The sequence below is a fragment of the Rhipicephalus microplus genome, chromosome X, assembly GCF_043290135.1.
Source record: "Rhipicephalus microplus isolate Deutch F79 chromosome X, USDA_Rmic, whole genome shotgun sequence".
Taxonomy (NCBI): Eukaryota; Metazoa; Arthropoda; class Arachnida; order Ixodida; family Ixodidae; genus Rhipicephalus; species Rhipicephalus microplus.
The window spans coordinates 357,075,570-357,089,484 of NC_134710.1; the positions used below are offsets into that span (position 1 = coordinate 357,075,570).

Sequence of the window (13,915 nt, forward strand, 5' to 3'; positions counted from 1 at the left end):
CACCTGGGGCTCTTTAACGTGCACCCAAATCTGAGCACACGGGCCTACAACAAGTCCTACAAACTTTACGCATGTAGCAAGACTGCATTTACCATTGTGATGTTGACAGCCACGGGAATCCCTGATCACGGCCGCTGGATGAAAAAGACTTGATAACCATTGCCGGAATACAAAACAAAATACAGTCGTCAAATTCGGTCCTACAACAAGCCACGGTATCGTTCCTGCACTAAAAACACAGCGGACGCCTTCATATTTACACGAGTGGTTCTGTTTCTTCTGCAAGCTCAGCACGGACAGGGGTCATTCCTGTGGGAAATCCTCCTCCACAAAATTCAAAACATCACATTTTACATTATCGTCGTCTGTAGAACTCACAGCCATCCATGCTGCTCTGGAGTTCGTACTTGAAGCCACCGCAGTGATGGTCAGTCTTCTCCGAATCCAAATCAGCCCTCCAGCGCATTATGTCACCGTACCGTCATGGGCCAAATGAAGATACAGTCACTGACATATGACTACTTTATAACCACGCTGTAGAGAAGCAGAACAACATACCGTTATTTAGCTAGACCGTTACCAAGAACGGATGTTGCTACAAGGCTTTCTTAACTTGCACGTGACTTGACACTCGCACAGTAGAACTCGACGGAATTCTCAAACGCGTGTCTTTGCAAGTTGGACCCGAATCTACAGCTTCGTCTTCTGACGCGATCAACTAGGGGTGCTATGCAGGATCAGCCGAGTTTTGGCCGACTTTCGCGAAACTCGGGATCTTTCCGAGCTCTGGCGACACCCTCTTTTGAATAAGCCGACAGTACGAAAAAGTGAAATACACACCTCAGCGCGCTGCGTTTCATTGGTTACGGTGGAACCAGTCTTCGCGTCTAGGACGGTCGACTAATTTGGGCGGTGTTTTTAAACCAAACAAATCTTCTTTCATCTGTATGTCCTTCTAATGAGTACAGAAGTGCACCCATGCAATAAAAGTGCCAAAAACGTTTCGTGATGATATTTTTAGTGGCACGCGGTGTTTATACTTACTTTGAAGCTTTTATGCCTGCGCTAAGTCTGTTTTAAAATAATCAGCGCGGTAGCCGCTGAGATTAGTACCAGCCGAGCTGCATACAACATCACAAGCACAGCTAAACTTGAAGCCACCTGTTATTCATCATGGTGAGCCTGCGCATTCTAGACCGCTTCTCGGCCACTGCGCGTCTTCTTTGTTGTCATCATGCGCTAGCACCCGAGCACGTGTGGCTGGCTAATTAGCTATTTGGATGGGTGGTATATTTCACTAGTTAGCCCAGGACCTGCAATGACCAAGCTAATTACGCCAAGTCTTGGTAAGGCCGAGGCAGGGGCATGACCAGGAGATGGCATACCAAACCGATGCCCCGCCCCCCCCCCCCCTCCCTGAAATTTTCTTCACCATGGCATAGAGAATAAACAAAAACCATTTTAAGGAGGTACACCTCCCGAAAACAAGGAGGTGCCCACCCCCAAGAAAACATTTCTGGCTACGTGCCTGGATGAGATAGCTAACTTGGTAATTAACGCGAAGTTAATGATTAATGCTGAGCATGCTAAGTAAAACCATGCGAGTTAGCCTGTTATCATATGATGACAATGGGTATCGTCCTAATTAAGATTAAGTTTAATAGCTTCATATTAATCATGGTCTTGCTAATTGCGCCCGAGACAATGACCCTTTGATTTAAATTTTAATAATGGAGACTAATTCGCTCGGAGTGATGGTGATTAAGCCTTTGTCCATTGGTATAATCAAAATTAGGACAGAGCTTATGTGGTCCTCCCTTTGAAGCTGACCAAGCAGATGAGTGGACGACCAACTTAAAAAAACTGCAAGAAGGTAGGTTATCACAAGCTCCTTTATGGCTCCACCCTTCCACAAGTATTGTAAGTTCACCAAATTATTTCATATGCAAATAAGCTGCCGCTTAACGTTCACTGCATCAAACGCTGGACAGTCACACCATCACCATGACAGTCACAAGTTCATCTGCAGCTCTTTGAGAATCAACGAGATTGTATCCGAGTTCACGCGTCAATTAGTTTGATTGACCAACGCCCACCATTTTTACTCTTGCCGAGGAGCAGTACTCACGTCAAGTGGCACGATCAATGTAACAGCTTACTGCGCACTGTGCACACACGAACGCAGAAGTAGAACTGATACTACAGTGTCTGGAAATTTCTAGACACTGTACTCATACCATGAGGCAGCTACGATTTTCGCATTGAAGTTCACCGCGCTCACGACGTATCAAATTACAGCTGCGTTGCCGCCATGATGGGAGCACCCGTAGTGACCACCTGTCCTTATATTTATCTGCAATATTTGATAGAAACGAAACGAGCAGTACGAAAGTGCTTCGTGTGCACCCTTGCTGTTTACGAGAGTGGAAATTTCGATGCTGCAGGTGGAACGAAAGAACCTGTCTGAAGGAGGACAAACACCCACGTACATGCCCATGGGAGGCACGTATTTAGTTGGCAAAAAGATAGTGCGACAATCACGCTGACATCACGGCACTGTTAAAATATTGAATGAGTGCATGGTGGCGCTGCCGTGTTCGCACGTGGCATTTCTCTGATAAGCGCCACAAATATCCCACATGCGTTTCCGAAGCCACGCGTGTTCCTGTAGCCGTTTGCCCCGCCGCGGTGGTCTAGTGGCTAAGGTACTCGGCTGCTGACCCGCAGGTCGCGGGTCCGATTCCCGGCTGCGGCGGCTGCATTTCCGATGAAGGCGGAAATGTTGTAGGCCCGTGTACTCAGATTTGGGTGCACGTTAAAGAACCCCAGGTGGTCAAAATTTCCGGAGCCCTCCACTACGGCGTCTCTCATAATCAAATGGTGGTTTTGGGACAATAAACCCCCCAAATCAATCAAATCAATCCTGTAGCCGTTTTTTTATCGACTCGGCTATCATGCGCTCCGTACTGTCTTCATGCCACGGCCACAGAAGAGCGAGCTCGGAGTCAACTCGACTGCCCGAGAAGCTCGGGGCATCCTGCATAGCACCCTAAATCTGAGAAGATGCTTCTGCACTGCCTGTGGCTCGTGAGGGCCTTCACGAATGCTTACTCGTTTCGCATCTGGATGTCCAGTAGCCCGTCTTGTGATAAAAGCAGCTGCGAAGAGACATTCACCCTTCTTCTGGTGTGCCCTCGCTTCAATGCACCAAGGAAATAACTGTCAGAAGTGTTCGATATACTTGACAATCGCCCATTGTCGGAGGAAAGGTCTTAGCACACCGGCCGAAAACTTCCTCGGCACGGTACGCTTTGAGAGCGTTGTTGCGTTTCTCAAAGGCAACTAATCTCAAAGACAGACTTTAAGCAGTGTCGTCTGAAATACTATTCTTCTGTTTTTTTTCCTTACTTAGTTGTTTTTTTTTTGTAACTTGTCTCTTCTATCATCTCTTATTCCCCTTCCCCAGCACAGGATAGCAAGCCCGTTTGAGAACAAGCTATATATGTAAAACCACCCAGTCCTTTCATCTTTCTCCTCCTCTTGATATTTTTTCTTCTAATTAACCGAGCAATTAGTAGATTAAAATTAAATTGGCCAATAAAGATGACCCAGCACCGCATACCAGTAAAAGTCTCAATTTTTTTTTCATTCTTTATTTAGGCTGAACTAACAATACCTAGGAGAGCCCCATAAGCGGTTATTGCGTTTGAAAATTTTCGATGACCAATTTCAATATTGGAGAGTAAAAAAAAATTGCCAGTCATACGCGGAACATGTAACACTGTTACAGCCATAGAGTTTTATACAATAACACCTAGAGGTGATTATTTTTCACTCACTACCAATGATGGCATGGCCAAGACCAACACCAGAATTTTTCCGAAACGAGCGTTTTAACGCTATCACGTTAAAATGGGAGTTTATGGATAAATTTGAATGGTGAAACATTTTACAGGCGAGAGTTTAACGATTTTTTTCGGATTCGTTCAAACACACGGAGCCCTACTTCTATAACATAGGCACATCGAGGACCAACGCTGTTGCGGACCTCAGTATTCCAGCCCAAATGCGCACCGCAAAAAAAAATCACTTTTCATAAGGATTTATTCCACGCTTCTCCATTGTGTGATCGGATATGGGGTCGCGACAGTGTCAACGTATCGAATCACACCATGGCACAAGTGGGATAAAATGCGGGTGCCATCTGAAGCATTGTCAGAATTCATCGCCCCTTCGATTACTCTGGAGGATGTTCCACTGATACTTTTCCTTCCCTGTAAACACGCCTATGGCGGAATGAAAAATATTATCTTCAGGTATAAAAGCACCATTTCTGCAAAGAACCTATTTACAAACAATTCGCCACAATAAGGGATTTGAAGCGGGGGTATTTCATAGGTGCATTGCGTTACCAGCTGCCTCGGCGAACAGGCTCAATTCGCTTCCACCATTCCTGTACACAACAAAAGTACCAAGAAAGACAATTGCATATGCAAACTTAGGAGAGAGAACACATAACTTTATTGACAAACACGAACGACCTACGGCAACTTGGACTGCTAAAAAACTGTGTAAGTAAAGGTGTACACAAACGTATATTTGCCGCTTTTAGGCGTCAGAAATGGTGCGTTGCTGTGATGTACTCCTTACTAGCCAGCACTCGCGTAGGCGGAGGAGGGGGTGTTTGAACTGCTTTCAATTTTTTTTTAATTTTGTATGTATATACACCCACATATAAAAATGAACGCACTAGCATACATAGGATATGTATGAATACCCTTGCCCTTTCGCTCGCTGACTGCGGCAAAGGTCCGCTACGCCGGCGTCATGGACCGATGTGCGCGCGCGGAACAGACGGCAAAGCAACGCGTTGTGGCGCTGCGACTCCGGGCAGGCAGCGCCATCTTTGGTAGAAAAGTGGAAATTGAGGATGTAGATGGCACGTTGTCCCTTCGCTCCAATTCACTGCAGCTCACTTACGTGCTCGCGCAGAGAGCAGGCGCTGCGTTTGAGCCACCTCACAATGTACCACCTGCAGTGCAGCTTCACAAAGATCTCTGAGCTGGACAAGTACTTCCGAGAAGTGAATCGAACAAAAGGAGTAAAGCTCGTTAGTAAAGTTTATGATGTGGAGCAGACGACGGTAGAGGAGGACGCCCAAGTCACTACGAAATGCATTTCTCGGTTTCTCCCTGATAACACCGTGTACGACGTATGTCTCGAGGTAAGTCCCATTCTGCCGACATGAAGCCACGTAATCCATCGATGTGCTGTGTTAACGTTTATGGAAATCATATAATTGTCGTTTTGATGTGGTATCTAATAGTAGCAGCCATGTACTGTCATTTGCAAACGTTTGCGGTGTGATGAAAAATAAAGGAAAACTAAAGCTATACGGTGATGGCATTAACATGTCCGAGAGTTTTCAGAGTCATGTTCTCCGTGCCGTGGGCGCATGACCCGCTCGTGTGGGATCTGGAACAAATAGATTTTGAAGCTTAATCTAGAAGGGTTATCATTAATGAGAAATTTGGTAAATACTTAACCAGACTGAAACAGTCTTATGCCACGACGCAGTGGTATGAATCATGATAAACTTTTCTATTAGTTGCTTATATATAGTAGTAAGACTGAATGCAGAAAACGCAGAAATGTCTCTCCAACACTCGTAACGTGTCATTTTGCTGAAAATTTGATGCTTAATACAAGGTCCTTCCAAATGTTCCCTGGAGGCGTCATAATAAAGTTCGTACCTGTGTCACAATGAATCACAAGTACTGGGGTGTTTATGAACCACCGAGTTGCTAGCTCTATAGGACGATGCGTCGGTCGTGGCTGGCTCTCGAGCGAAGAAGAAGCACGCGATCTTCTTTTTCTCTCCAGATTGAGAGCCGCTTTTGCAGTCGACCCACTACGCGTGGGTGGCATTATCCCCTCTTTCGAAATGAAAAATTGTCCCAAAAGAGGGGAAGAAAAGTACATAGCACCACCCCGATGTTACACCATAGGCACGTGAAAAAAAAATGACAATTCGGATAAGTAAAAGTAGAAATTAAAGAGCGTGCCAATATAGAAAAAGTCAAAGAACGAAGAAGCAAGTTCATTAAAAATGTTATGAACAACGCGTAATAAATGGTTTCATGCAGAACACATGAACGACGTCCGGCCTCGGTCTTGTCCTGCTCCGTGCCTGCGGTGTTGAGTCCGGAACCACTTCGCAGTTTCGTCAATGACGTGGCGTAAAACTTCATATGGTCCAAAGTACTGGCTCAGTAACTTTTCACTAAGGCCACAGCGGCGAACGGGCGTTCACACCCAAACTTGGTCTCCGGGGTTGTAAAACACTTCTCTGTGGCGGGTGTTATAGCGTCGTGTGTCTGCCTGCTTTTGCTGGCCGATGTGCAGTCGCGCGAGCTGCCGGGGTTCCTCAGCACCCTCTGCGAATTCTTCGGCGTAAGTTGCCAGCTTGTCTTCGTCTTGACACGTTAGCATAGAGTCCAGCATGGTCTGCACTTCACGGCCGTAGAGAAGTCGAAATGGCGTCAATCACGTGGTCTCTTGCACGGCGGTATTATACGCGAAGGTCACATAAGGTAAGATCCAGTCCCATGTTTTGTGCTGTACGTCGATGTACATTGAGATCATGTCTGCGAGGATCTTATTCAGTCGCTCGGAAAGTCCGTTGGTTTGTGGGTGGTGCGCAGTTGTCTTTCGGTGTCTGGTGTTGCTCAGTTAGAAAACTTCGTCCGTAAGCTGAGCCGTGAATGCCGTTTCTCTGTCCATTATTATGCTGGAAGGAGCACCGTGTCGTAACACAATGTGGCGCATGTGAAATTGTGCTACCTCAGAACCCGTGGCTCGTGGAATCGCCTGCATCTCAGCGTAGCGTGTCAAGTAGTCAGTCGCGACGATCACCCATTTGTTGCTGTCCTCAGGCAGGGGAAATGGCCCAAGAATGTCCATGCCGACTAGGTCGAACGGCGTGCAAGGTGCTTCAATGGGCTGAAGCGAACCATGCAGGTGGTTTAAGAGACGGTTGCTTTCAACACTGATATTCCTGACAGCTCATCACGTACTTCTTGATGCTTGCCGAAAGTCCTGGTCAATAGTACCTATCGCTCACTCTGGAAAATGTCCCTGAGTAGCCCAGATGACCAGATGTGGGTTCGTCATGGCAAGCGAAGAGGACGTCGTCTCGCATGTCTCGAGGAACCACTAGGAGGTAAGAACGGTTGTTCGAACGAACGTTCTTCTTGTACAGCACACTGTCTCGAAGGAAGAACGACGTCGACGAGCGGGATAAATAGCGTTGTATGATTGCACCCTGGCCCTCTAAATCATGGATGATTAGACGAATCTCTGCATCATGTCGCTGCCGTTTGCTCAAGTCTGATGAGCTAATGGCGCCCAGGAGCCTTCGTCTTCCTCTGCATCCTGACTGACGACCTGAAGGAGTGCGCGTAACAGTGTGTCAGCGTCTTCATGCTTAGGGCCGAACATATGGACAATGGTGACGTCAAACTCCTTGTAGCGGCAAGCTCCACCGTGCAAGCCGTCCTGAAGGGTCACACAGGCTTGCCAACCAACAGAGAGCGTGGCGGTCCGTCACTATCTTGAACGGACGACCATAAAGGTACGGGCAAAACTTGGTGATTGCCCACACGACTGCACGGCACTCTTTCTCCATAGTGGAATAATTCGCCTCGGCACGGGATAGAGAGCGCCTGGCGTAGGCTACACACTAAACAAAAATGACCTGAAATAACCTCAAAAACTGGGTAAACCATTTGTCCTCTAGCGCACTACCTTTCCTGGGTTTTTTTTACCACCTACTACCGAGGTAAAAATTTACTCTCGTGCTAACTGAGTTTTTGAACGTAGGGAGAGTAGTAAATATTTACCCCAGTGAGGTTTTCAGCGAGTATAGAGAGAGTAAATTTTTACTACCTTCACAAGGTTTTTGAGGTGATTACTGGGAGTTATTTCTTGCGGTAAAAAAATAAAAATTGACGGGTGCATTCGGCCAGAGACGACAAATTTATTGAATAGCAGAACTGATTGAATTTATTGAACGGCAGAATTGGTGACACGTAGATTCACATACAGACAAACACGCACACACAACAAATGCAGAATAATACCCCACTAGAACAGACTGCACGCGTTGCTCCACTACACTTCGACAATCCGGTATATATATAGGCACGACTTTTTGACCGGCCAAGTAGTGCCGGTAGGAGAGCTCTTTTTTTCCATCGATTAACAACAACGCTTGAAGGTGCAAGCGTAAGCTTCAGGTGGGCTGCAGGGCACTAAATGTCACACCGACCTTTGATTATAAATCTACACGATCTCACCTTTTTGATTATCCAATAATTGCTTGGCACACCGGGCTCTTTGCCCCACGCGTGTTAGCAGGGCTGATGCACAAGTCCATAAAATATACCTAAGTACACACAAACCAATGGTAGCTCAATGATTTTAATTGAGCGACGGTGCACAAACACAGTAGCAGCACGTATTCATCACAACGGGCGTAGAAGAGCGGTGCACGCCTGCACACAAGCTTCTTACCGACGGCGTTCTAGGCCTTTTCGAGGAGCACGGCTATCCGATGACACACAGCTGGCGATCACAGAAAGCATATCCTGTGCGAATTTCGTCGTCATTTCAGACACAAATGAACGCGTGACCGCTATCTTGCGGAGACGGGGCGGTGTATGCATACTTCCAACGAAAGACCACCATCCGGGCAGGTCCGGGTTTTCTTCGTGCTCACCGGCCGCCGCTTGTTGGTTCCGTCTGCCTCTTATCGGCTTCGTGCTACATGTTTGAGGACAGTTGGTGCATGAGGTGGGCAATTCGGGCAGCACTTTACTCGTGCAGACATCGCCTACTGTGGAACAAAATATACGCGATGCTTCTTTCACCTGCCCCGGCGACACACTCCCACTGGTCACTGGTGGCCGCGGCTCGGTACCGACGACAGAGTGAAGCATTTTGCTTATTGCTTCTCCAGCAGGCAAGCACGGACGATGACACCAGATTGATTTTGTTACCACTGGCAGATCTGGAGATATCCACGAACTGGAGATATCCGCGACGTGCAGGTTCGGAGGCGCTCGGAAGAGCACGGTCGCTCGATGATCTAGGAAACACGTGAGATCCATCAGCCCAACCAGACACACAGGTACCGAGCTTCTTGCACTGTCTGTCTCCAAAGCCACCGCCGAGCAAAAGCAACAATTTGCGAAAATATGCAGGACAACTTTCCACAGCAGGTTTTTTTCTTTTTTTCTCTCTTTTGACAGCCCCCCCCCTTCGTCTTTTTCTTTTTTTTCTTTCAAAGAATGCTGTTCTCGCTTGTTGTGCTTATGCTGCCCCCAGTTCCAGTAAAAGTGCACTGACTCGAAGTCAATCCAGAGGCACGGCGATGCAAAAAAAAAACAAAAAAAACATCTGTGGGCTTCGCGTACCTTCAGTATTCACTGAGAGCGTCACAAGGGGGGGGGGGGGTTTGGGGCAAAAGCCGCCGAAGCAGCTGCACCTTGCAGTCACGTGGTAATAAACTCTGAAACGCAGGTTAAAAATCACGTGATAGAAAACTCCCTAAGTCGTAAAACTGGATTTTGACATCCTTTTACTACTTGCCTGAGAGGTGGTGGTAAAACTATGTCATGTACCATCTTTTACTCCTACGCGAGGTAGTAATTTTAAACGCGAGGGAGTTTTCAGAGGTCATGAGCCGGAAAAACGCCAAACTCGGATAGTTTTTGCTTACAGTGTATATCACTCTTTCGATGTCTTCTTGACGCTGAACGAGCACTGCACTGAGCCCAACGTTACTAGCGTCAGTATGGACCTCCGTATCAGCATCATCGTCGAAATGAGCGAGAACGAACGCTTATTGCATGTGCTGTCGCAGTTCATCAAAAGCTGCTTGTTGCTCGTTTTCCCAGACAAACGGCGTGTCGTCCCTCGTGAGACGAGTCAGAGGTTCTGCTATCTGAGGAAAGCCGTGAATGAACGGGCGATAGTAGGCGCACAAACCAAGGAAGCGCCGGACGGCTTTCTAATCGACAGGAGCTGGTAATTCGGCTACAGCGGCAAGCTTGTCCGGATCGGGCCGGACTCCTTCGGAACTAACTACTTGTCCAAAAAATTTGCGTTCTTCATAGCCGAAGTGGCACTTCTGTGGCTTTAGTGTGAAGTCCGCCGATCGGATAGCCTCCAGCACGCTGCGCAGGTGGTGAATGTGCTGCTTGAACGTGGCAGAGAAGACCCACATCATCAAGGTAGACAAGACAAGCCTGCCACTTGAGCCTTGTGAGGACAGTGTTCATCATTCGCTGAAAAGGTGCTGGTGCCGAACACAAGCCAAAAGGGAGTACTCAAAATTGGTATAGACCATCTAGAGTCAGGGAGGCTGTTTTCTCGCAGTCTCACTGATCTACCTCGATTGGCCAGTACCCGCTTTTGAGATCGAGAGAAGTCGAATAATGGGCGCGACGAAGTGTATCTAGCGAATCGTCCTTTTTGGTCACGTTGTTTTGGACACATCCTTTTTGGTCACGTTGTTATGTTTTCGGTAGTCGACGCAGAAGCCTAGCGACCCGTCCTTCTTTTTGAAAATCACGACTGAAGATGACCACGGGATGGTTTGATAACGCCATCGTCAAGCATCTCGCGGACTCGCGTGCGTATCGCTTCACGTTCCTTAGCCGACACGCGGTAGGGGTGCTGGTGTATCGGGCGTGCATCCTCGTACGTGGTGATCCTGTGTTCAGTGATGGACGCCTGGTGGGTCTTGAGCAACTTGCGAAGGAAGACCTGAACTCGAACAAGAGCGCTAACAGCGCACTCTGGTTATCGGTGGACAGATCAGAATTGATGTCAATATTACTTATTGACGTGTCTGTGGGTGGCCCCTGTTATTAGCGACGTAAAACACGCATCTAAAACCGTGTTCAGAGTATGTGCGCTACGTACGGATTGTCGGTAAGAACCGTAAGCGTAAACGGAAGCCACGTAAGGAGCTTGTTCAGACGTTGTTGTGATTCGCGTAAGTAACGTAACGTAAGGGACGTATATGTTCACGGGCCCGCGACATTTACGACAACTACTGATGCGACTGGTATTTAAGACCAATGGACAAAGCAGTTGCGGTTTCCTTTTTCCGTTCGTGGGGCTTCCGGCCTCGTTAAATTACGCCTCTTCATGCGCGTCTTGAAAGTCGTGCTGTAGCACGTGTCCGCAGTTGTTCTGCCGGACTAGAGGGTAGACGCTACGTGAGTTAATGAGAGTGCACGTCGCCCCGCCGCGGTGGTCTAGTGGCTAAGGTGCTCGGCTGCTGACCCGCAGGTCGTGGGTTCGAATCCCGGCTGCGGTGGCTGCATTTCCGATGGAGGCGGAAATGTTGTAGGCCCGTGTGCTCAGATTTGGGTGCACGTTTAAGAACCCCAGGTGGTTGAAATTTCCGGAGCCCTCCACTACGGCGTCTCTCATAATCAAATGGTGGTTTTCGGACGTCAAACCCCACATATCAATCAATTATTAAGCTATAGCATTTCATCACTTATCCCTCGGTGTACCAGCACTTAGCTTTGTTACCTGGTCAACAAAATGGGCGTTACCCGATCGTGCTTGGGGCCCAGCATTTTTTACATCCATACGTGACCTCTATTTGCAATGCAGACCTACCAGAATGAAGAGGTCATACGGTACACAGCTTTTTTGAAGAGGCAGAAAATGAATACCGTAGGCGTCGATTGGTAGCTCCTTCGTGAAAGTTCTCTGCAGTGCATCCCAATAATATACTGCGTTCCAACAGTCAATAAAATGTGTTCCACAGTTTCTGCTTTGTTACATAAAATACAGTTCACTCCCCATGCACAAACGTACCTCATTGTTCAAGCCATGTATTCACAATAACTACCGACAAGTACCTCCTTCAACGTTCACACGGCACGCTATCTTTATCTACCACTTACCGCTGTTCGCGGAATCCCGGGGAGAGCTGTCGTGTTTTCAGAATCATCGGCAAGATGGCGCAGTGAGCGTGCGGCGGCTCTCATCTCGCACGCGTACTTTGGCCCGTGGAAAGGAGGGGAGTGGACGATCTTTCGCGCGCTTTTATCTCCCGGTTGGGAGGATCATACGTCTTGGCTGGTGTTGGGCTTGCACTGGAACGATTCTATTGTAGTTACGGGGCGCACAAAGGTCCCTGCAATTGTTGCACAGCCTTTGTTTGCGAAAAGGGCGTGCTTTTCAGGCACAGCTAAGTAACAACTGAGACGCTTATTCGCATTCATCTTTACCTGTGAATACGTTTCGTGCGTCATCTGTGCGTGTGAAACGTTGGACACGTTTGATTTTCTTGCCATTCTGTTCGTGACCTTCCAATTTGTTGCTATCAGGATGATTGCTTCGCTTTTGCGGCAAAGCTGTGACTTTTTTTTTCGCCCGTCACAAGGTGAGTCAAGTGGTGGCGCCACCACACCAGGGCCCGGGCGCATTGCTCTGTCAGCTTAGAAAAAGAACTTGCTACTTAATTTTATATGCTAGATGTGAAATTGAAGCGAATAGGGATTATTTTTGCTACTAAGCATTCATGCGAGCTGCCCGGTTGTCATTCGATGACCACGAATACTTATGAAAACGCGTGGCGCAACGATTGTTACTGACGGCGGGAAGCTGAAAGTTCACGCAGGCATCATCCTTGCGTACTTTAAAGAAATAACTGACGAGGAGGAAATGCGCCACCCTCTCCACTTCGAAACCCAAGCGTTTCAGGAATCTTTTCGTCTTAGCCGATTCCACCAGGCTATCGCACAAGATGTCATGCCGCGATAAGCACGACGCAGCACCTCACTGCCGAAAATTGCACTGCAGCCTACAAGCGTAGCTTCGCCCACCAACTTTAAAAGACGCGTGAGCGACCAGCTCCACCCCCCGACCGACGTGCTGCCGGTGTTGAGTCGATCCTGTTGTAGGATTGTGGCCACCGTGTTTAGCCTTGTGCGACAACTAAACATGTCGGGCTCGCCTGGTTCTCTTACTTGCTTCAGGTGTGCGTCCGGTCTGACGCAAGGCCTGGCGGGCGTTCTCCAGTGCTTGTTTGCACTCCTGCTGAAGCTGAGCCAAGAGGATGGCTTCGAGTGCGGCATCAATCTCTTTCTGGGCTTGACGGTAAGCCGCACTTGGTTTATCTTCACACATGTACGCTGGAGTAGCAATAAAACGTCCTTAATGTTACAACGTGTAAGAACATTCTGCAGACTCTATGCACACTACTAATACAGTGTATAGTCATGCTACGGTATTCTCTGGCAGTCCCTTTTCAGGATACGTTTGCGATATTTCACGAGTCTAGCACCGGAGTTATTCCGCACTGTGTACTCGCCATATCCATGCCCTCAGGGCACATCTGACTGGCAGTGTACGAGATGTTCTAAGACAACAAGCCAGAAACCTTTTCACTTGTGGACGCTGATGCTCCTGGCCCTGACATCAAGAAAATATCACCTAAAGTTATCGCTCTAGAATTCCACTGCCCGTGATATTTATGGTAACCGCCTATTCCGAAGACACGCCTGCCTTACAATAAAATAAACTAGTGTAATGATTGTCTAGGTGGGTTCAAGTGTGCATACTCCTATTTGAGTTTGAAGAAATACCTCAGACATGGCGAATGATTTATACATTATGGACCTACGCCAGCAGTGTACAAGATAGTTTTTCACCGCTCTATGTAGGCGTACTATGAAAGGTCGTCTCGATGGCACTTCTACACACCGCGGCGGTTTAATGAATACGGTGCTTGACTACTGACCCGCAGGTCATGGATCGAATCCTGGGCACACCAGCCTGCAATCGATGCAAGCATAAATATTTTTTAGGCCTGTGTACTTAGATT

At 47.8% G+C, this 13,915-nt stretch overlaps 1 protein-coding gene across 1 annotated transcript in view; it reads left to right on the forward strand.

Moving 5' to 3' along the window:
- Positions 1–12,734: 12,734 nt before the first annotated feature.
- Positions 12,735–13,915, forward strand: part of LOC119161981 (uncharacterized) — a 178,156-nt gene continuing 176,975 nt past the window's right edge. The window contains exon 1 of the mRNA XM_037414471.2: positions 12,735–13,188. Within this exon, the coding sequence (XP_037270368.2) occupies positions 13,033–13,188 (156 nt within the window). The 5' untranslated portion in view covers positions 12,735–13,032. The remainder of the gene's footprint in view (positions 13,189–13,915) is intronic.